At 41.6% G+C, this 24917-nt stretch overlaps 1 protein-coding gene across 2 annotated transcripts in view; it reads right to left on the bottom strand.

The window, feature by feature from the left end:
- Nucleotides 1-597: 597 nt before the first annotated feature.
- Nucleotides 598-24917, bottom strand: part of BRIP1 (BRCA1 interacting DNA helicase 1) — a 149760-nt gene continuing 125440 nt past the window's right edge. For both annotated transcript variants that reach the window (XM_070735298.1, XM_070735299.1), the window contains 4 exons: nt 23759-23841; nt 12211-12468; nt 6175-6945; nt 598-1921 (listed from right to left, as the gene is read on the bottom strand). In XM_070735298.1, coding sequence (XP_070591399.1) covers nt 1827-1921; nt 6175-6945; nt 12211-12468; nt 23759-23841 — 1207 coding nt within the window. In that variant the 3' untranslated portion in view covers nt 598-1826. The remainder of the gene's footprint in view (nt 1922-6174; nt 6946-12210; nt 12469-23758; nt 23842-24917) is intronic.

The following is a 24917-nucleotide window of genomic DNA, read 5'->3' as shown; positions in this document are numbered from 1 at the left end:
GGATCACAATCTCCCTCTTGCTGCTTGTTATACCTCTAGCTATGCAGCCAAGCATCCTACTTGCTTTTCCTACCGCCCGACCACACTGCTCACCCATTTTGAGACTGTCAGAAATCACTACCCCTAAACCCTTCTCTTCTGAAGTTTTTGCTAACGCAGAACTGCCAATGCAATACTCAGATTGAGGATTCCTTTTCCCCAAGTGCATTATTTTATATTTGGAAGCATGCTAGGCACAGCCACACAGACCCTTTTGGCACGCGAACCAAAAAAGGTTCCATCACTGCCCTGCACCATTTCAGACAAATACTTGTCTAGTCTTTTCTTGAAAAAACCTTCAGTGCTGGAACACCCACAATTTCTGGAGGCAAGTCTTTCCACTGATTAATTGTTCTAAGCATCAGGAAACTTCTTCTTAGTTCTAGGTTGCATCTCTCTTTAAGATACCATCTCAAAGAATCATTTAATTTTATTCAGTTTTATTTATTTTATTTATATTTGATTTATAAGTGGAATTGTTCCATTCTATCAGCAACAATACACGGCTATATTCTTTGGGGTTAGGTTTTTGGGGAAAACCCACAGGATTTCATTTGGTTTTGGTTTTTTAATGCAGACTCTTTATTCCACCAATTTCCGAAGCCTCATAGATTTTTACAGTAAAAACATCACCCAAAATACAGAGGTGCATACACATATAAAAAAATATCAACAATTACAAATTCAAAACATCTGCGTGTTTAAGTCTTTCAAAAATGCCAAGAAGCAGGTAGCCTTCTCAACACAGCAAAAGGTCCATCATGAAGAACTGTGGGTGAAGACAGGGATGACCACAGGGGTCAGTCAGAGTGGTGACTGTAACTGTCCAGCCTTGTTCCCTTCTTAGGTGTGTACACATAGGTCACACAATTAATTAAAAAAGCTTGGAGATTTCACTTATTTGGTTCCATTTACCATCCTGATTTTTTAAACCAGGGGTGACCAATCCTAGCAACTTTTAAGATTTGTGGACTTCAACTCCCAGAATTCCCAAGCCAGAATGGAATTATGGGAGTTGAAGTCCACAAAACTTAAAAATAGGTAAGGTTGGACATGTGGTCTTTAGAAAGGACAATAAACCTGGGTCAACTTTGGGAGACACCTCAGTGGAATGGGAGTGAAATCCAGGAAGAACCGTAGACTTCTTGCCTTTAATTATGTCCTCCCATGCCATTCTCTGCTGACTTCTATAATCCTTGAAGGAACATCCTACAATCCTCGCAGGAAAAGCCAATGAGGAAATTCTTCCCTCCGTTGCAAGCGCACCATTTTGGAACCAAGAGTAAATGACTGTTCTAAGTGACAGAACCCAAGAGGAAGTAGTCACTAATGGGTGTAGCAATAGTAAGTCCCCCCTTCCTAGGTTAGCTGTAGTTGGAAAAGGAAGGAGAAAATTGCACTTAAATGTTTTTGGGACATTGTCCACGTTTCACAAATCCGCATGACTTAATAAAAGACTCCGTTTCTTCTCAAGATGCTACTTTGAGGATGTCAGCGTACCCACAACCTAATTCCTCCTTTGGTTACCTGGAAGTAATTCACATGAGAAGATCTTTCATGATGGACCTGCCACGCCCACACCGTCCCATGGCTTCTTCTGTTGGGTGTTACACAATGTAAGAGGATGATGTTTCCAGCTGACGTTCAATCTTGAAACTCATGAACGTCAGAAAGGGTCTTGCAATTGATGTCCTTATCTGTTGAGATCTTTATTTAATGGGATCTGAAGTGTTTCGTACAAGATGGACCTCACTGGGTAACCAGTATTTCCAGTCATACTCTTTGATCTACACATTCTTTAAAGTTACCTGTTGCTGGTGTGCCTTCCTGATATTAGATGGCTTCCTCGCTCTTCGTTTATACCTTCTCTGTACTTTCAACCCTTCAATAGATTCAGGATTCAATTAATTTCTTTTCTACTTATCACAACCCCAACACCCTCCCTTGCGTATATTTAAATGTGAACATATTATTTAAGACGACTTTAATGCAGAGGTGAGGAACTATAGTCCCTTTTATGACGTGTGGACTTCAACTCCCAGAATTCCCGAGCCACCATTTCCCTAGGTATGCCCATGTTACACCAACACTCCGCAGTCTGCATTGGTTGCCGATCAATTTCCGGTCACAATTCAAAGTGTTGGTTATGACCTTTAAAGCCCTTCATGGCATCGGACCAGAATATCTCCGGGACCGCCTTCTGCCGCACAAATCCCAGCGACCGATCAGGTCCCACAGAGTGGGCCTTCTCTGGGTCCCGTCGACTAAACAATGTTGGTTGGCGGGCCCCAGGGGAAGAGCCTTCTCTGTGGCGGCCCCGACTCTCTGGAACCAGCTCCCCCCAGAGATTAGAACTGCCCCTACCCTCCTCGCCTTTCGCAAACTCCTTAAAACCCACCTTTGTCGTCAGGCATGGGGGGACTGAGATATCTCCCCCAGGCCTATGCAATTTATGTATGGTATGCTTGTGTGTATGTCTGTTTAATAATGGGTTTTTTAAAAATATTTTAAATTGTAAATTATTAGATTTGTTATAAACTGTTTTTATTGTGTTGTGAGCCGCCCCGAGTCTACGGAAAGGGGCGGCATACAAATCTAATAAATAATAATTAATAATAATAATAATAATCTGTGCATTGAAGTCCACATGTCATCGAAGAGCCATTGTTCCCCACCCCTGTTCTAATGCTTGCAAAGCCTTCCTTCAATTACTTGATTGTTGTAATTATTTCACAAAGAGGCAAATGAAAAATGATGGAACTTGTGAGTCAATTTCTTACGTGCCACAATCATTTAGTTGACAAGGATTAAGAAAAATGTTTGCCCCAAAGATTGAGGGGGGAAGGGAGACGTCTAACTCAGTTTGGGAGATAGAAAGAAAAAGAACCCCCTAACATTATAAATTATACCACATAATTAATAAGCTGTTATAAAATTGCGACTAATGGAGTTATCGGTTTGTATATATTCTTTACAAACTGTTCTATTTAGAAGAAATATATTACAGGATGGACATTACTGGTGAACCAGTAATGGGCAGTATTACTCATTATAATATTAATTTCTAATGGTCTCATCATTCTCGATGTGACACAAATATTAAAAATATTTAAGGATCAAATCATTATGCAGAGAATAATCAAGTCTTGGTGAAGAACCATAGCACTGATTCATCCTAGCAAAATAACACCTGCTTCTTCGTAATAAAATTATGTTGGTCATAGGCTCATGAAATATTTCATTATTTTTACCCGTTTATGCTGTAATATTCTGCTTTGCCTGTTCTGATGGTGAATGATGGCACATTCAAGTACACAACTGTTTGCATATTTGCTGGAAAAAAAACTACTTGGGTTTAGGTACACCGTGAAGTTTACGTGATTGTTTAAAGAAGCCAAAACATTGGGGATGGGAATATTGTCCCCAAAATTTCAGCCAACAAACATGGTTTGGATCAGTCTTCCTGAGCTGGTAGCTACTAAACTAACTCCGTAACGGATCTATTTGAAGGCACTGTGTTTTGTTGATCAAATTATACCAGGGTGTCCAGGGGAAAAGCATTTTGAAATTTCCTGCTATTTCCCTGACGTTTGCCTGTAAATTGCGATCTAGTTAAGGCACGGTCATAGATGACGTCATACCAAACGGCTAAGCCATGGAGAAATGTCGGTAGCTGAGGAAGCAAGTTGTTGCCACAGTTATGCTCATTTTTGCTTGACTCTGCCAGGCAGCATGATCCAGGTTTTTTACATGATTTTTCCTTGATTTTAAACATTTTAATAGTGTTTCCCCCCTCCCCTGATTTATTCCGGGTTTTTTTCCCACGAATTCCCTGATAGTTCCCTGATATTTCCTGAACCGCCGATTTCCCTGATAATTCCGATTTTTTTCCAGGTTTGCTAGACACCCTGTACACTCATATAACTTCAACGTTTTCCCCCTACCCTAAAAAAAAGTAGTGAATGAAATATTTACAATGGGTCAATTTTGGTTGGTCAGCCAAAAGTCATGAATTTTGTAAGTCGTTTGTCTCCAGATGTCCAAGAACCTCAACACCTAGCCTGTCTTTCTTGACTTGGGTGACGACCAACTTTGGATGGTCAACAAACTGCTGTAAGTCAAGGACTACATTTATCACCCAAGAATCTGCTACTAGGATCAAAGAGATACTAAAATGTCTAGATTCTAAGAATCTGAAACAGTTCTTGGATGTTCTGTTTTGTTTTTAATTTTTATTATTACTATTATTATATTGATGGTCTTTGACTATAATAAAGGTCTATTATTATTATTATTATTATTATTATTATTATTATTATTAAATATTATTAAATTCGGAAATGATCTCATTGACCACTCCGTATAAACCTGATTCCTTCTACAAGTAGGCTGTGGGACATAATATAACAAGGGTGGGATGATTAATTTGCAGCAGAAGATACCAAGACCCAAGTGGTTTCTCCAATCCTTTTAAACATCTGTAAAGTTCTCCTAAGAGTTGCTGTCCATCATAAGTTAGATATAGGGCCAAAAGGAATAGTTCAGCCTCTTTTAGAAGGACAGGCAGAGACGAGTGGAGATAGGAATCAGCCTGGAGTCCTTACGTTCCCACAAATGGCTTCCAAGCTAGTTCAAGGATCGGCAACCTACAGCTCTGGAGCCGCATGTGGCTCTTTTATCCCTCTGCTGCGGCTCCGTTGCCGGTTGGCTCCACAATTGATAAGGCTTTTGGTCAGGACAGGTAGAGGAAAAAGGACGCCATGCTAGGAGGAGATTCTATGGTGAGGGGTACCGGACCTATGGTCAGCAGAGGAAAAAGGATGCCACGCTAGGAGACTCTATGGTGGTGGTGAACTGAACTTCTTGTCAGCTCCAGAACTGAACAGGGAGCTTCCGGTTGTGTCTCTTTTGAGTGTTTAAGATTGCCAACTGCTGGGCTAATTCCTCTCCTGACTCTGCCCCATCCTCTGCCTGCCCTTCTCTTACATCTCCTCCTGTTTTCTCTGCCATGTTCTGTAATAATGGGTCCAATCTGTCACTGGTAGGGAACACCAGTCAACTCAGTGGATGCTCTCTTTCATTCGTCAACACTTGTATAGAGACAGGAACATGGTTGAGGGCACATCCCACCTTCCTATCATCCAGAACGTTGCAGAAGTGAATGGGAGGAGAGGTGGGAAAGGTTTGGTCAATCTGTATTCTGGGAAAGCTTTTCCATGAGTGTCCCTCCAATTTTCCTGAAACAGGGATTCTCTCAAACCCGTTCCTTAACTGTTGTGGTTAGCTCTGGCCCAGCTCCTGCCCCAAGGACTGTGGATGTGGGGGAGACATCCACATGCTGCCGGCCTGTTTTGCCCCCCTGGTGGAATCTGCTGATGAAGGCTCCTCTGACCAAGAAGACATGAGTGACAGGGAGGAGGAGAGTGGGGCAGACGGCTCAGAAGGAGATCAATTATCTAGCTCCTCCTTGGATTCAGAACAAGAGTTAATGATACAGCCACGCATGCGGAGAGCGATGCATAGGCAGCAACAACTGAGATATTATTATCAAAGAAAATGAGGCCACCTGTGGTTGGGTGGGGCTGTGATCATTAGTGAGGCTGCTATAAATAGCAGCCTGTGGGTTTGGCCATTGTGGAGGATTATCTGATCGTTGTGTTTCGTGACTGCTTTACTGACTTTGACTTTTTGTGTGCTGATTTTTCCCGCTTTGAAACTAAACCAGGGCAAAGTGTGTTTCACTTTGTGAAAGAAGAAGGACTGTGAATTGCCACACAGCTGCAAGCTAAGTATCTCAGAACTGATAAGGGACTTGTACAAATTACCAGTTTGTTTGGAAACGAGTGCTCTTGGCTATACCAAAAGAGGGCTTGGTTTAAGTGACTTTTCATTATAAAGAACATTGTTTTGAATTTTCAAACGTGTGTGTGTCTGAAATTTGTACCTGTGAATTTTTGGGAGGAGTCTACCAGAGAGCCCGACAGAACATTAACTTGTGTTGTGAGCCGCCCCAAGTCTTCGGAGAGGGGCGGCATACAAATCTAATAAATTATTATTATTATTATTGTTATTAGAAACAGTGACCCTGATTTTCCCCCCTTTAAACTGGTTAAGTGAACTGACTGCAAGACACACCTTTGCTCTGTGATCCCGGAATCTGGTTCTCTTTCCCCTTTCCCTCCTGCTCGGTTTCCTCAATGGCGCGTCTGCTATTCTGGTTGTTCTCTGGGATCCCCCACCACTCTACGCCCGCTCCTGCTTCAACTTTAAACCTAGAGGTGGCATCTTCTCCTGGCTTTTGAGCGTTGGGTGGGCATTGTCCTTCCGCCAGAACGGTGTTTGCGGTTCCAAAGGAAGTCCAAGTACCGTCGTAATTTTGAATCAAGCCTTCGTTCTTCTCTTCATCATCATCATCATCATCATCATCATCAAACAGTTCGGGTGTAAAACAAAGCCTGTCATCTCCAGCATTCGTTTCGACACCTGGGTCTGACTGGGAGAGTTCCACGTTGGCCCTTCTTGGAGAAGACACCACCTTCTCCAAGTCTTCATGTCCAGTGTGCAGCCTTTCGTGGGGACCTTTCTCAGCCATCAAGGTCATCTCTGTTCTTGGAGAACCAGTAATCATTTTGCCATCTGGCAACTGTCTTATTGGTTGGTCTTCAACCCACAAAATATTCTGCTGGGGTCCACATGCAACGGAGTGACCGTCTTCCTCCACTGCCTTTTCTGTTCGCCCGGTAGCCTTGTAATTCCCCTTTACTGCTGGATTCAGCATTTTAGTGAAGTAATTTTTTATGCTGCCAGCAGAGAACTGATCATTTGCTCTCTTCCTTCCTTTTTCAGCAGGTGAACCCATGGGGCTGGAGTCTGTAAATTTATTTTGGTTTATGGAGAAAGGTGAATCTGGGGAGGAAGAGCAGATAATAAGGAAGAGAGACAGAAGGAGAGAGGATTAATTCTTGTCATTAGCATATCCCTCGGGAATCAGTACTTGGTTTTTAGGACAATTGATCAAATAATAGAGTTATATCCCACCCTTATTTATTTTTTTAACTTTCTATTTTATTTTAAAGAAACTTAAAACACATAGCTCTAACACATTTTTTTTTAAAGGAAAAAATAATGCAGTTGTTATGAGAACACAATCATTGTTAAGCAAAACCATTCTCTGCATGAGACCTTTTTTTGGCCATAAACTGGAAGTAAACTGTATGACTGTAACTTGTTGCGTATATCCTAAGATTTTTATTAATATTGCTTCATCATTGCTTATTGACCCCTATGACAATCATTAAGTGTTGTACCACATGATTCTTGACAAATGTACATTTTATTTTATGTACGTTGAGAGCATATGCACAAAGACAGATTCCTTGTGTGTCCAATCACACTTGGCCAATAAAAATTCTATTCTATTCTATTCTATTCTATTCTAAACATTAGTTTCCAGCAAAAAAAAAATGTTGGAAATTTGGTCACATGTCCATGGAATGCTGCAAGTAAGAGAAGAAGAGAAGGAAAGGAGGAGGATAGAAGTGAAGAATGCGGGCAGGAGGGAGGAAGGGATGGAGAGAGGGAAGGAATGGAGGGAGAGAAGAAGAACAAGAAGCAAGTTCAAAGAGGCAGGGAGGGAGGGAGGGCATAGAAAGAGGAAGGAAGGAAAGAAAAAACATGGAGGGCAGGAGGAAGGGAGGGAGTAAGCACGGAGGGAGGGAAATTGGAACAAATGAACAAACAAAGGATAGAGGAAAGGAAGGAAAATAAAGAAAGAAGGAAGGGACAATAAGGAAGGAAGGAAGGAAGGAAGGAAGGAAGGAAGGAAGGAAGGAAGGAAGGAAGGAAGTGTTGTGGTTACCTCTGGCCCAGCTCCTGCCCCAAGGACTTGTGGATGTGGGGGAGACATCCACATGCTGCAGGCCTGTTTTGCCCCTGGTGGAATATGCTGATAAAGGCTCCTCTGACCAAGAAGATATGAGTGACAGGGAGGAGAGTATGGCAGACAGCTCAGAAGGAGATCAATTATCTAGCTCCTCCTTGGATTCAGAACAAGAGTTAATGATACAGCCACGCATGCGGAGAGCGATGCATAGGCAACAACAACTGAGAGATTATTATCAAAGAAAATGAGGCCACCTGTGGTTGGGTGGGGCTGTGGTGATTAGTGAGGCTGCTATAAATAACAGCTTGTGGGTTTGGCCATTGTGGAGGATTATCTGATCCGTTGTGTTTCATGACTGCTTTGCTGACTTTGATCTTTGTGTGCTGATTTCCCCCCCGCTTTGAAACTAATCCAGAGCAAAGTGTGTTTCACTTTGTGGAAGAAGAAGGACTGTGAATTCCCTCACACTGCAAGCTAAGTATCACAGAACTGATAAGGGACTTGTACAAATTACCAATTTGTTTGGAGACCAGTGCTCTTTGCTATACAAAAAGAGTGCTCTGTTTATTTCCATTTTCGGTATAAAGAACATTGTTTTGAATTTTCAAACGTGTGTGTGTCTGAAATTGTATCTGTGCGTTTTTGGGAGGATTCTACCAGAGAGCTCGACAGAACAGGAAGGAAGGAAGGAAGGGAGGGAGGGTGGGAGGGAGGGATGAAGGAAGGAAGGAAGGAAGGAAGAGAAGACAAGGGGGCAAGGAATAAGGAAGGAAGGAAGCAAAAAGAAAGGAGGGGAGAGGAATGAATGAATGAAGGTTAAAAGAAGGAGGGACGGGTTACAGCATTATAAATGTTAATGTTGTAAATAAGGAATGCCACCGTATGTCCAGCATTGCATCAACACTCCACACAGCTTGTTCTTGTGTATTAGGAAAATTAACCAGCCCCATTGGGGGCCTTTCCATCCTCTGCAACTTTCTCTCTTTGTAGACTCTGACTAGCTTTCCAGCAAGCGGATTGACACGCCGTAATAGAGCCTCCTGCCTTCAGTGTATACACAGCTAAGTATGGGGAGGAACTGCTGTGGAACATTTTGTTAAGACGGGTTTAATCCCTTCTTTCCACTCAGGAACAAAGGGAGCCCTGTGGGTGGCCCAACACATCCCTGCACGCCCAGAGGTGGGTGGTTGGGATGTTTTTTTGGACTTTCCTTTCCATTGGCAACTTTGCGCTTTCTGCCAACTCAGGACAACGCTGCAGAATCCATCGTGTGGTTTCTTGGGATTGTAGTGCAGCCATGCGAGGCGGCTGTACGATCCCAGGAACAGATGCAGCTGCTTTAAAGAGTTGCAGAGGGGTCGTGTGAATGCCTACGCAAGTTTCAAAGCATCGTCCCCTGTCCTTAAATCTGCCCTGCCAAAGTTCAGTTGATGGAACTCTTCTTTCCTTCCTTCCATCTTTATTTTCCTCCCTTCTCTTTCTTTTTTCTTCCTTCCAGCATTGTTTTATTTACTTCATTTTCCTTCCTTCTTTGTTCCATCTATTTTTCTTTTCATGTTCATTATTATTATTATTATTATTATTATTATTATTATTATTATTTATTGGATTTGCATGCCGCCCCTCTCCGTAGACTCAGGGCGGCTAACAACAGTGATAAAAAACAGCATGTAACAATCCAATATCAAAACAACTAAAAAACCCTTATTATAAAACCAAACATACATACAAACATACCATGCATAAATTGTAAAGGCCTAGGGGGAAAGACTATCTCAGTTCCCCCATGCCTGATGACAGAGGTGGGTTTTAAGAAGCTTACGGAAGGCGAGGAGGGTGGGGGCAATTCTAATCTCTGGGGGGAGTTGGTTCCAGAGGGCCGGGGCCACGACAGAGAAGGCTCTTCCCCTGGGTCCTGCCAAACGACATTGTTTAGTTGACGGGACCCGGAGAAGACCCACTCTGTGGGACCTAACTGGTCGCTGGGATTCGTGCGGCAGAAGGCGGTCCCGGAGATAATCTGGTCCGGTGCCATGAAGGGCTTTATAGGTCATAACCAACACTTTGAATTGTGACCGGAAACTGATCGGCAACCAATGCAGACTGCGGAGTGTTGGTGTGACATGGGCATATTTGTGAAAGCCCATGACTGCTCTCGCAGCTGCATTCTGCACGATCTGAAGTTTCCCAACACTTTTCAAAGGTAGCCCCATGTAGAGAGCGTTACAGTAGTCGAACCTCAAGGTGATGAGGGCATGAGTGACTGTGGGCAGTGAGTCCCGGTCCAAATATTATTTACTTCATTTTCCTTCCTTCTTTGTTCCATTCTGTTTTTCTTTTCATGTTCCTTATTTTTCTTCCTTCTATCCTTTTGCTATTCCTTCCAGCCTCATTTTTTCCTTCCTTCCCTCTACTCATCCTTTATTCATTTGTTCCAACTTTCTTCCTTTCCTCTTTTTTCCCCCTTCCATCCACCTTCTATTCTCCATCATTTTTTTCTTTCCTTCTTTCTCTTTCATTCCACCCATCCTTTGTTGCTTCATTCGTTCAAACTTCCTTCCTTCTTTTCCTTCCTCCCATCTGCCTTCTATTCTTCCTTGCACTCATTTTTTCCTTCCTTCCTTTTTCCTTCCCTCTACCCATCCTTTGTTTGTTCATTCATTCCAACTTCCTTCCTTCCTTCTTCCTTTCCTCCCCATTTATTTATTTATTTATCTATCTATCTATCTATCTATCTATCTATTCTATCTATCTATCTATCTATCTATCTATCTATCTATCTATCTATCTATCTATTAGATTTGTATGCCACCCCTTTCCTTTCATCCACCTTCTATTCTTCCTTACATCCACATCTTTTTCTTTCATTTCTTCTTTTTCCTTCCCTCTCTCCATCCTTTGCTCATTCATTCATTCCAACTTCCTTCCCTTCTCTGAACTTACCAACTCACTCCTCTGATTCCTACTTGCATGTTGTCAAATTAACCTCATGAAATTTCCCTTTTCTTTTATGAGGCCTTAAAAGATTCCCGACAAGATTTCAGACCCCCCCAAAAAAAGAGCTTCCAAAACTTGTATATAAAACTGCATGAGATGACAAGATTGCCCAGGACTTCTGAGATGAGACCTCCACAATCTTACGAGATTTCACCATCTGAAACAGTTTTAGCCATTTTTAAAGTTTTGGTTTTCAGGTACAGGGTTCCTGATTGGATAGCTTGGGATGAAACGCCTCTTGGTATTCTAAGACAGTGTTTTTCGATCAGTGTGCCGCGGCACACTAGTGTGCCGCGAGACATGGTCAGGTGTGCCGCGAAGCTCAGAAAGAAAGAGAGAGAGAGAGAAAGAAAGAAAGAGAGAGAGAGAAAGAAAACAATAGAGAGAGAGAAAGCAAGCAAGAGAGAGAGAGAAAGAAAGGCAGGGAAGGAGGGAGAGATAGAGCAAAAAAGAGAGGAAGGAAGGAAGAGAAAGAAAGAGGGATGGAGAGAGAGAGGAAGGAAGAGAGAGGAGGGAGAGAAATAGAGCGAAAGGGAGGAAGAGAGAGAGAGAGAGAGATAATTTTTTGTCCAAACTTTTTTTAGCCCCCCACTTCCCCCCCCGCTCAATGTGCCCCATGATTTTGTATATGTAAAAAATGTGCCGCAGCTCAAAAAAGGTTGAAAATCACTGCTCTAAGACAGTGATTTTCAACCTTTTTTAGATTTACAAAACCATAGGGCACATTGAGGGGGGGGGGGCAGCTAAAAAAAGTTTGGACAAGAAAATTCTCTCTCTCTCTCTTCCTCCCTTTCGCTCTATTTCTCTCTCCCTCCCTCTTTCTCTCCCTTCCTCTTTTTTTTTCTCTCTCTCTCCATCCCACTTTCTTTTTCTCTTCCTTCTTTCCTTTTTTGCTCTCTTTCTCTCCCTCCCTCCCTCTATGTCTTTCTCTCTCTCACTCACCTTCCCTCCCTCTCTCTCTCTCTTACTTTCTTTCTTTCTTTCTCTCTCATTCTCTTTCTTTTTCTCTCTCTTGCTTTCTTTCTCTCCCTCTCTCTCTTTCTTTCTCTCTCTTGTTTTCTTTCTCTCTCTCTTGCTTGCTTGCTTTCTCTCCCTCTTGCTCTTTCTCTCTCTCTCTTTCTCTCTCTCTCTCTCTTGTTTTCTTTCTCTCTCTGAGCTTCGCGGCACACCTGACCATTGGTTGAAAAACACTGCTCTAAGGCTGCCCATAAATAAACAGAATGATGAAAGAATTTGGTTTTTAAAATCTTAACAAGATTAACTCTGCTCTGACGAGAGATCTCATGACTAACCGGATGTTGTTGGGTGAGTCTTGATACGTTCTGCGGCACCTGATTCCAAAACCGAAACTTGTGCTTCCTTTTCATGAAGACCACCTGGCGTTAACGAAAGAATCTTTGAACTAGCAGACGTGAGCAGAGAGCTGTTGGTATCCTGAAGTGCAGCGTCAGTGCCATTCTGGTTCATTTTAGCAAAGGCATCCAAAGAGCTAAGGGCACAATCGAAGTCTTTGTAGTGATGGATCTGCTGACGAATCCATTTGGACAATCCTGGGGAAAATCATATAATGAATCAGAGATCCATTCCATTCCGCTCTTCTTCTGGTTCTATATTCTTTTTATTTTATATTTTTTACAATTTTTAAAATTGCATTTATATACAATTAAAAAGACAGTCCAAGATCTTTTGTATCCGCTTCACATTTCTGTAAACTAGTCTCGTATTGTACATCTGCCTTAAAACAAACACCTTAGAAAGAAAGAAAGAAAGAAAGAAAGAAAGAAAGAAAGAAAAGAAAGAGGAACGAAGAAGAAAAAGAAAATGAAGAACACATAAAAAAGTAAACATACACCCTCCTCCCCCTGCTGTCTATCTTGACAGCTAATCCATTTATCGTTTGTGTTGTTTTACGACGCTCAATACCAATGGTTTCCACTTGGCTTTATGTAAAGCCTTTCTTTCTCTCTACATATATAGAAACATAGAAGACTGACGGCAGAAAAAGACCTCATGATCCATCTAGTCTGCCCTTATACTATTTCCTGTATTTTTATCTTAGGATGCATGTTTAAATTCAGTTACTGTGGATTTATCAACCACGTCTGCTGGAAGTTTGTTCCAAGGATCTACTACTCTTTCAGTAAAATAATATTTTCTCATGTTGCTTTTGATCTTTCCCCCAACTAACTAACATATATCATAGTTATACTGTATAGCTCTGCTCTATATTCTATTCTACTCTTATACATTGCACGCTAAAGAGCCATGGTGGCAAAGTGGTGAAAATGCAGTATTGCATGCTAGCTTAGATTAGATTAGATTTATTGGATTTATATGCCGCCCCTCTCCGCAAACTCGGGGCGGCTCACAACAATAATAAAAACAGTACACAGTAACAAATCCAATGCCCACCAATCTAATTACAATTTTAAGTTAAAAAATTCATAAAACCATCCCAATATATATAAAAAACAGGCACACAGTCAATCAATCAAACGGCAAAACAACATGGGCAAGGGGGAGATGTTTTAGTTCCCCCATGCCTGACGACAGAGGTGGGTTTTAAGGAGTTTACGAAAGGCCGGGAGGGTGGGGGCATTCCTAATCTCAGGGGGGAGCTGGTTCCAGAGGGTCGGAGCCCCCACAGAGAAGGCTCTTCCCCTGGGTCCTGCCAGACGACATTGTTTAGTCGACGGGACCCGAAGAAGGCCGACTCTGTGGGACCTAACCGGTCGCTGGGATTCGTGCGGCTTACTGCCAAAAGTTTGATCCTGACCCGGCTCAAGGTTGGCTCAGTCTTCCATCCTGAGGTCTGTAAAATGAGGACCCATATGCGAACTCTGTAAAACTGCTTAGTGAGGGCTGTAAAGCACTATAAAGTAGTACATAAATAAAGTTTTAGTGCTATTGTTATCTTTTCTTGAACATCTCCAGTGATGTAGCACCCACAGTGTCTAGCCATTCCACTGATTAATTGTTGTTAACTATCTGGAAATTTCTCCTTAGTTTTTAGGTTGCTTCTCTCCTTGTTTAGTTTCCACCCATCACTTCTTGTCCTGCCCTCTGCTGTTTTGGAAAATAGGTTGAGCCTCTCCCCTCTTTTTTGTGGCAGCCCTAGAAGGGGAGGGGGGCTGGCTATGCGGCCGTGAGAGCCATCGTGGGGCTTCCTGGATTCGCCCATGTTTCTGCAACACTCCACGGCCTGCACTGGCTGCTGATCGGTTTCCGGTCACAATTCAAAGTGTTGGTAATGACTTTTAAAGCCCTACATGGCATTGGGCCAGAATACATCCGGGACCGCCTTCTACCGCATGAATCCCAGCGGCCGACAAGGTCCCACAGAGTTGGCCTTCTCCGGGTCCCGTCGACCAAACAATGTCGTTTGGCGGGCCCCAGGGGAAGAGCCTTCTCTGTGGCGGCCCCGGCCCTCTGGAATCAACTCCCCCCAGAGATTAGAACGGCCCCCACCCTCCTTGTCTTTCGCAAATTACTCAAGACCCACCTTTGTCGCCAGGCATGGGGGAGTTAGGATATTCCTTCCCCTAGGCCATTACAAGTTATGTATGGTATGTTTGTGTGTATGTTTGGTTTTTATAATAAGGGTTTTTAGTTGTTTTATTAAATTGGATTGTTACATGTTGTTTTTTATCATTGTTGTTAGCCGCCCCGAGTCTGCGGAGAGGGGCGGCATACAAATCCAATAAATAAATAAATAAATAATATGGTCCATGAGGTCGCGAAGTGTCGGATACGTCTAAGCGACTGAACCACCACAACAAACCCAACTGGGATCACAAAGCGAAACCCATTAGAACCAGATAAGTTTGATCCAATGTCTACCTACAGAGGAAATGGTAATAAAGAAAATATTAGAATGTGCCAAAATGGACAGGTTAACAATGGAAATTAAAGACAAAGGAGAAACAGAGTATTACTTAATATGGGACCTATGGTATAATTGGTTAGATAATAGATGCAAAGGTTAGAAAATTAATGATGAAAGACGATCAATAAGCTACCGTAGAAATAAATACAGTTATAAAGTTATACAGAAGAATACGTAAGCAATATTAGTACCAGACTGTATGAAATTGTGAATCAAAATATAAAGTGATAAATCAAGAATTGTCCTAAAAACGAGAGTTCCATGTGTATTTATAAATGAAGAGGCAACAGCCATCGCAATCTCCGGAACGTTTAAAATTTATTAAAAACTACTAAAATTACTAAGCTTTCATTAGTCCTCTAACGAAATCAGAGTATTAAAATCCCCATTGAAGACATAGTCGGTCTTATATAATGCTGCTCAATGTATAGAAGAATTATGTTAGAACCATAGAAACGATGGATAAAAATATGTTTCTATTTCTTTCCCTACGGACTATATTGTACGAATAAGAGAAAAATAGTCATAATTAAGATGTATAACATCATGAATATTTAAAAAGGCATTGATACAATCACTACATTACTGTTGCAAAATTGAAATTGTGATGCACAATGAAGGAAAATGTACTGTCTGTCTGTTTGATCTATCTATCTATCTATCTATCTATCTATCTATCTCTCTATCTATCTATCATCTATCTATCTATCATCTATCTATCTATCTATCTATTTATCTATCTATCTATCTATCATCTATCTATCTATCTATCTATCTATCTATCTATGTATCTATCTAATCTATCTATCTATTATCTATCTATCATCTATCTATCTAACTAACTATCTAATCTATCTATCTATCTATCTATCTATCTAATCTATCTATCTATCTATCTATCTATCTATCTATCTATCTAACTATCTAATCTATCTATCTATCTATCTATCTATCTATCTATCTATCTATCTATCTATCTATCTATCTATCTATCTAAATTTGGATCCAATGTCAGGGTTCCAGGGTTCCAACTAATATGCCCTGCCCGAGGCCATCTTGAGGTCTTAGTGTTGCCATCCAATTGGTTGTAATGATTACAACTTTTGCTGAATTTTTCAGTCCAAGTCGTACACTCTCACAAAACAGCAGAGGGCCGAGGACAACCCAAGCATTCAAGTTCTGATTTTTTTTAATGCACCATTATCATGTTTCCCTTGTAGCTCAAGGCACTTGGCAATTTTATTTTATTTACCATGTTCCCTTCCTCTCCCACTTCCCCGAGGTCGGGGAGAAAGAGAACTTTTGGAAAGGTTCCGGTTGTCCTTAAATCCTCAGCTGTTCATTTCAAGGACACCTTGGGATGCGCAACGGGGCCGCTTGTTCTCACGCCAAGGCAAGACAGAGGCAGCTGGGAAGATGTGTCTCAGAGATGTGACGGAAAGAGCAGTCGACCAAGACTGCTTTTCACAGATGTGGAGCAAAGACAGCATCCTTTGTCTGCTCGCTGAAGAGCAATGATAATCTTTCAGCCTTGGTCGAGTCCCAAGAGCCAAACTTTAATAGCAAATGCTTAAACTAAGCAAAGAACAATCTGCAACTGCCTACGCAAGACATTTCATGATCCCTTTTAAAAAATTTGCTGTTGTCCAAATAGTCCTTGACTTAGAATCACGAGTGAGCCTCCAATTGTTAAGTGAGCCGTGGTGGCACAGTGGTTAGAACGTAGTATTCGGGCTAGTTCTGCTGGCTGGCTGCAATTTAGCCATTCAAATCTCACCAGGCTCAAGATTTGTTAAGATATTCATGAACTGGGAGAGCCAATGATAACAAGATCAGCCAACAAATAGGCATAGCAACTGAGTCAGCCAATAGGAGCTAGCCACTTCTGAGTCTGTGCAGAGAATCGAAACTGAATACTTAAGGCTGAGCGTGGCTCACTCTCCACTCTCTCTCTGAACTCTGCTGAAATGAAACTAACTGTTCTCTGCTGCCTATAATAATAATAATAATAATAATAATAATAATAATAATAATAATAATAATAATAATTGTTGTGAGCCGCCCCGAGTCTTCGGAGAGGGGCGGCATACAAATCTAATTAATAATAATAACATGGAACAATGTTTATGAATGGATAGCTAAGAATAAAAAAATAAAGAAAGAAGAGTAGTAATAAGTATAGATATTTTAGATGATCTTCTCTTATTAAGATTTATATTAGATTTAGTTTACATAGATAGAATAGAAATTTGTTTTTTCTAAAGATTTTTTTGACTTGAAATTAACTAGAAATTTTTATATGACAGTTAATTTTTTTATTAGATATTTTTTGTATTTGTAGCATTGAATTAGATATTCAACTGTGTATTCCTTTTTCTGTATCTGCAATTATACTTTTGAGAAGAGCAGGGATGATACATCCCTACAATGTATGTTAAATGTTTGTAAGTTTGTTTGTCATTTTAAAGAAAATTAATAAAAAGATTTGGAAAAAATAATAATAATAATAATAATAATAATTATTATTATTATTATTATTATTAATTAGATTTGTATGCCGCCCCTCTCCGAAGACTCGGGGCGGCTCACAACAATGATAAAAACAATATTATAGTGGCACAAATCTAATATTAAAAGAAATAACTAAAACCCTATCATATTAAAACCAAACAACACATACATACCAAACATAAATTATAAGGAGCCTGGGGGAAAGATGTCTCAAATCCCCCATGCCTGGCGGTATAGGTGGGTCTTGAGTAGTTTACGAAAGATAATGAGGGTGGGAGCAGTTCTAATCTCCGGGGGGAGTTGATTCCAGAGGGCCGGGGCTGCCACAGAGAAGGCTCTTCCCCTGGGGCCCGCCAATCTCCCTCTTCCTGCTTGTTATACCTCTAGCTATACAGCCAGTCTCAAAATGGGTGAACAATGCAGTCAAGCGGTAGGGAAAGCAAGCAGGATGCTTGACTGCATAGCTAGAGGTATAACAAGCAGGAAGAGGGAGATTGTGATCCCCTTATATAGCGCGCTAGTGAGACCACATTTGGAATACTGTGTTCAGTTCTGGAGACCTCACCTACAAAAAGATATTGACAAAATTGAACGGGTCCAAAGACGGGCTACAAGAATGGTGGAAGGTCTTAAGCATAAAACGTATCAGGAAAGACTCAATGAACTCAATCTGTATAGTCTGGAGGACAGAAGGAAAAGGGGGGACATGATGGAAACATTTAAATATGTTAAAGAGTTAAATAAGGTTCAGGAGGGAAGTGTTTTTAATAGGAAAGTGAACACAAGAACAAGGGGGCACAATCTGTAGTTAGTTGGGGGAAAGATCAAAAGCAACATGAGAAAATATTATTTTACTGAAAGAGTAGTAGATCCTTGGAACAAACTTCCAGCAGACGTGGTTGGTAAATCCATAGTGACTGAATTTAAACATGCCTGGGATAAACATAGATCCATCCTAAGATAAAATACAGGAAATAGTATAAGGGCAGACTAGATGGACCAGAAGGTCTTTTTCTGCCGTCAGTCTTCTATGTTACCATGTTTCTATTACAATTTCCATTTCCCTGGCCGTTGGACATACTGGTGAGTTACTGGGAGTTGAAGATCCACAATACCGGGAAGGCTATAGGTTCTCCGCACCTGTGAAAGAGGCGCCGGCCAACGATACCTTCTGAAGCTTCTTAGACTTCCTTTAGAATGTAATTAATTTATAAATATTTAGTGCCTTCTCTGATTTAATGGGCCTTGTTTCGACAAGAAAGGGGTTAAGTGGAAAAAGAAATACTGTTTTAGCAAATACCAGATTGGGAATGGAGGAAAACCAAAAACCCCACCCACCTTTGATTACATCTAAAATTACTGTGAAAGAGTTTAATGAGAGCCACTGTCATATCCTTTCATCTTACGCCCTTCAGTGACATGCCCCAAAGGTTCATATGATGGAAATGGAGTGCCCCCTACTGTCAAAACAAGGGCAGTGTAGGCTCGATCAATTCTGTACAATTTTTTTTTTAATTTATTTATTCATTTGTCCAATACACAAATACATAGGAAGAAAAATAGACATGTAGTAATAAATATAAGGGTAAAGTGAACTTAGAGGAGAGGATATATGAAAGAAAGAAAATATATATGATAAGTGAGAGAAAGGAAAGACAATTGGACAGGAGACGAAAGGCACACCAGTGCACTTATGTATGCCCCTTACTGGCCTCTTAGGAACCTGGAGAGGTCAATCGTGGAGAGTCTAAGGGAGAAATGTTGGGGGTTAGGGGTTGACACAATTGAGTCCGGCAATGAGTTCCACGCTTCGATAACTCGATTGTTGAAATCATATTTTTTACAGTCAAGTTTGGAGTGGTTCGTATTAAGTTTGAATCTGTTGCGTGCTCTTGTGTTGTTGCGGTTGAAGCTGAAGTAGTCATTGACCGGTAGGACATTGCAGCATATGATCTTGTGGGCAATACTCAAATCGTGTTTTAGGCGCCGTAGTTCTAAGCTTTCTAGGCCCAGGATTGTTAGTCTATTTTCGTAGGATATTCTGTTTCGAGTGGAGGAGTGAAGGACTCTTCTGGTGAAATATCTTTGGACATTTTCAAGGGTGTTGATGTCTGAGATGTGGTATGGGTTCCAGACAGATGAGCAGTAGTCTAGGATGGGTCTGGCAAAAGTTTTGTAGGCTCTTGTGAGTAGAGTGAGATTGCCTGAGCAGAAGCTGCGTAGGATCAGGTTAACAACTCTAGAAGCTTTTTTGGCGATATTGTTGCAGTGGGCTTTAGCACTTAGGTCATTCGATATTAGTATTCCAAGGTCTGAGTGTGGGTTGGCAGTGAGAGATTGTTAATTGTTGAGGAACACCAAATAAAGAATCAAAATTACAGAATTGGTCCAGTTCTGCCTGGTTTCTGCATTGCATTTAGGCTACTGAAGATATTCTGAAATTCACTTGTGAATTGCAGCAAAAGGGCAAAGATGAGAGTTGAAGCTCTCCTGCAGTTGTTAAATTAAGAGGACCTGCCAAGTGCCCAAATCTTCATTATGTGATTGCTGGGCTGCCACAACAATTATTAACTTTAGGGACCGAGTATTAAATACATTTCGTAACTTCAAACGGTTGCTTAATGAATGGCCATAACTTGAGGACTACCTGAACAAAATTATGGAAAAGGAGAAGTGTTCTGTTAAAAAAAAATGGCACGGCCACAGTACTTCCAGTTCCGGCAAAACTTGCCCTAGCGGCTGCAGTGTTTGCTTAATAACTGAGGGTTTGCTTCACGACCATGGAAATTTCCTGAATGAACCCAATAATAATATTTTAAAATTGCATAAAATCAGCTCAGTCGTTTGGTGATTCACTTAATGACCACCCACAACTTCATAATGGACTGTGAAGACCATTTCTTGAATAGCAGTAATACAGTGGTACCTCATGATACAAACCCCTCGTCTTACGAACAACCCGAGATACGAACCCGGGGTTCAGACACTTTTTGCCTCTTCTTACGAACTTTTTCCTTCTTACGAACCCACCGCATCCGCTGCGAAGCCCCGCCGCCCGGCTGTCGCTTTTTGAAACAGTCGGGGGTCTTCTCAGCGTCCTCCTGAACCCGAACGTCAAACCCGAACTTCCGGGTTCAGAGTTCGGGAGGCCGCCGAGAAGCCCCCCGGCTGTTTCAAAAGGTGACAGCCGGGCAGCGGGGCTTCTCGGCGGCCTCCCGAACGCCGAACCCGGAAGTTCGGCAAAAGTTCAGGAGGCCGCTAAGAAGCCCCGCCACCCGGCTGTCACCTTTTAAAACAGCCGGGGGGGCTTCTCGGCGGCTTCCCGGATGCCGAACCCGGAAGTTCGGGTTTGGCGTTTGGGTTCAGGAGGACGCTGAGAAGCCCCCCGGCTGTTTCAAAAGGTGACAGTCGGGCGGCGGCGGTTTTTTTTGCTTTTTTTTTTTTAATTGGACGGATTAATTGATTTTACATTGTTTCCTATGGGAACAATGTTTCATCTTACGAACTTTTCGTCTTACGAACCTCCCCCGGGAACCAATTAGGTTCGTAAGACGGGGTATTACTGTAGTTGGCAAAGTTATCCTTGCAGGGTGGTGGATGGGAATGGTGATTTTAAAAGTCTTATTAGGTATTTTACCAGAAAATTTTAATAAAGAAGAAACCTATTTGATTATACATATTTTAACAGCAGCTAGAGTAGCATATGCACAAAATTGGAAGCTGAATAAAATTCCAGACGAAAGAAAAATATTATGTAAGATTTTAGACTGCTGAAATGAATAGACTTAGCTTAAAACTTAAAGATAAAGAAGAGTGTGATTACTATAAGATTTGGGGCAAGTTTTATGAATGGTTGGAAATTAAAAATAATTGAGAAGTATTTTCTTTTACTTACTTTTGAAGAAATATATGATGATGTAATTTTAATCTATTATAGACCCAGATGACGAAATAAGGACTGGTGGTAGCATTGGATAAGGAGTCAACACAGAGGTGAAAAGATTGAATTAGATATTGAGTTAAGATGTTAAGATGTTTATGTTTTATTATAAATAGAAAAAGGGAATATAAGGGACTGGATTTTAAAATATTGTTATTTGTAGATGAAATACAATGATACCTCGTCTTACGAACTTAATTGGTTCTGGGACGAGGTTTGTAAGGTGAAAAGTTTGTAAGACAAAACAATGTTTCCCATAGGAATCAATGGAAAAGTGATTAATGCGTGCAAGCCCAAAACTCACCCCTTTTGCCAGCCGAAACGCCCGTTTTTGCACTGCAGGGATTCCCCTGAGGCTCCCCTCCATGGGAAACCCCACCTCCGGACTTCCGTGTTTTTGTGATACTGCAGGGGAATCCCAGCAGAGGAATCCCAGCAGCACAAAAACGGATGCTTTGCTGGCAATGGAAGTCCGGAGGTGGGGTTTTCCAGCGAGGGGAGTCTCAGCGAAATTGCAGCATTGCAAAAACACGGAATTCCTCGAAACCCCACCTCCAGACTTCCGTGTTTTTGTGATGCTGCAATTTTGCTGAGGCTCCCCTCGCTGGGAAACCCCACCTCCGGACTCCTGTTGCCAGCGAAGCGCCCGTTTTTGCACTGCTGGGATTCCCCTGCAGCATTGCAAAAACACGGAAGTCCGGAGATGGTGTTTCCCATCGGTTTGTAAGGTGAAAATAGTTTGGAAGAAGAGGCAAAAGAATCTTAAACCCCGGGTTTGTATCTTGGAAAGTTTGTATGACAAGGGGTTTGTAAGACGAGGTATCACTGAATATCTCATGTGTGTTTAATTATAATTAACTTAGCAAAGAAGAGGAGAAAAAGTACATATTGAAAGTATTATTAGCGCTTTTTTCTCTCTCCGAATGTTTAACATCTCTAAGAAATATTATTAATTATTATTTTAAGCATTGATTCTGTGTTTTTTTATTGCTCATGTTGTTTTATTGTATGTTGAAAGAAAAATAAAGAAAAATGTTATAGCAACCAAAAAATGGCAACTAGAAGAGGTGGGAGTGTTTTTATCACATGGATGTGGTGGCCCTCTTGACTAATATGACAATCTGTTGGGATCACACCTGCTCACAACTCTGAAAAAGGAATGAAGGTGAGAGTGTGTTATGGTGAGACCACATTTGGAGTACTGTGTTCAGTTCTGGAGACCTCACCTACAAAAAGATATTGACAAAATTGAACGGGTCCAAAGACGGGCTACAAGAATGGTGGAAGGTCTTAAGCATAAAACGTATCAGGAAAGACTTCATGAACTCAATCTGTATAGTCTGGAGGACAGAAGGAAAAGGGGGGACATGATTGAAACATTTAAATATGTTAAAGGGTTAAATAAGGTCCAGGAGGGAAGTGTTTTTTAATAGGAAAGTGAACACAAGAACAAGGGGACACAATCTGAAGTTAGTTGGGGGAAAGATCAAAAGCAACATGAGAAAATATTATTTTACTGATAGAGGAGTAGATCCTTGGAACAAACTTCCAGCAGACGTGGTAGATAAATCCACAGTAACTGAATTTAAACATGCCTGGGATAAACATAGATCCATCCTAAGATAAAATACAGAAAATAGTATAAGGGAAGACTAGATGGACCATGAGGTCTTTTTCTGCCATCAGACTTCTATGTTTCTATCTACCCATCTCCTGCACTTTGCCAACATCATCATCTTCTTTTAATGACCCCTAATCCCTTGCGGGGTGGAGTCTGGGTAGCTGAATGGAGCTGAGTGTTTACTGGCCGGATGCCCTTCCTGATGCCAATGCAAAGTTATATTCAGCAGATATTATTATTATTATTATTATTTATTAGATTTGTATGCCGCCCCTCTCCGAAGACTCGGGGCGGCTCACAACATAGCAATAATACAATATATTACAAATCTAATAATAAAATTTAAAAATCAATTAAAAAACATTAATATAAAATAACCAATGTCATAAAATCACCAACTACACAATCGTACACATTCAACCCAGTTAATCATACAACAGAGGTCAGAAAACACAACGAAGGGGGGAGGTAATCATTTCCACACCTGGCGACAGAGGTGAGTCTTCAGCATTTTACGGAAGGCGAGGAGGGTGGGGGCTGTTCGAATCTCCGGAGGGAGTTGATTCCAGAGGGTCGGGGCCGCCACAGAGAAGGCTCTTCCCCTGGGTTCTGCCAACCAACATTGTTTAGCTGATGGAACCTGGAGAAAGCCAACTCTGTGGGACCTAATCAAGTGGGTCATAAGTGGGAGGATATGCATAGTTATATAGTTATATAGTTAATTAGTTTATATATTCTCAGTGTGCCCAGAGAGAGAAACAACTGCCTCTACCTGGGATCGAACTCACTGCCTCCTGATTGTGAAGCGAGAGCTCCACCTCCAGGCCGCCACAACCACTGCGCCTTGCCAACATGTCTCCCTCAAATAATCAGGTATCTTACCAGTTGTGTATTTATTGGGGATCTTTCCAAAACGGTCGTCAACTAAAATAAGGGCTCCCCAATCGCTTCGGTGGCGAATGCACCTGGAAGAGAATAACACATCAGCAAAAAAAAACCCCAACAACAACACATCCGTGATCTGCTTTCTTAAAACTTTCAGGAAAGGAAGAGAATCGGATATCCCAAAGGTGCTTTTTTTTTTAAAGAGGCAACTGGACTTTCTGTTTTTTTCTAAAAGACGTTTTGCTTCTCATTCAAGAAGCTTGGATGGTGTTCTGTCGGGCTCTCTGGCAGAATCCTCCCAAAAATTCACAGGTAGAAATTTCAGACACACACACGTTTGAAAACAATGTTCTTTATAATGAAAATTCACTTAACCTAACCCCCCTTTTTGTATAGCAAAGAGCACTCGTCTCCAAACAAACTGGTAATTTGTACAAGTCCCTTATCAGTTCTGTGATACTTAGCTTGCAGCTGTGAGGCAATTCACAGTCCTTCTTCTTTCACAAAGTGAAACACACTTTGCTCTGGTTTAGTTTCAAAGCGGGAGAAAAATCAGCACACAAAAGGTCAAAGTCAGTAAAGCAGTCACGAAACACAACGATCAGATAATCCTCCACAATGGCCAAACCCACAGGCTGCTATTTATAGCAGCCTCACTAGTTACCCAACCACAGATGGCCTCATTTTCTTTGATAATAATCTCTCAGTTGTTGTTGCCTATGCATCGCTCTCCGCATGCGTGGCTGCATCATTAATTCTTGTTCTGAATCCAAGGAGGAGCTAGATAATTGATCTCCTGCTGAGCTGTCTGCCCCACTCTCCTCCTCCCTGTCACTCATGTCTTCTTGGTCAGAGGAGCCTTCATTATCAGATTCCACCGGGGACAAAACAGGCCTGCAGCATGTGGATGTCTCCCCCACATCCACAGTCCTTGGGGCAGGAGCAGGGCCAGAGCTAACCACAACAGATGGTAGGTGTTGTGGTTAGCTCTGGCCCAGCTCCTGCCCCAAGGAATGTGGAGGTGGATGTGGGGGAAACATCCACATGCCACAGGCCTGTTTTGCTTCCGACAGTCTGCCAACGAATTATCCTCTGACGAAGGAAGTGTGGGTGACACGGAAGAGGGGGCGTTGGCAGACAAGTCAGGAGGAGATCA

This window comes from Erythrolamprus reginae, chromosome 1, assembly GCF_031021105.1.
Source record: "Erythrolamprus reginae isolate rEryReg1 chromosome 1, rEryReg1.hap1, whole genome shotgun sequence".
In the NCBI taxonomy this organism is placed as follows: Eukaryota; Metazoa; Chordata; class Lepidosauria; order Squamata; family Dipsadidae; genus Erythrolamprus; species Erythrolamprus reginae.
This window is presented reverse-complemented; position numbering and strand designations above follow the sequence as displayed.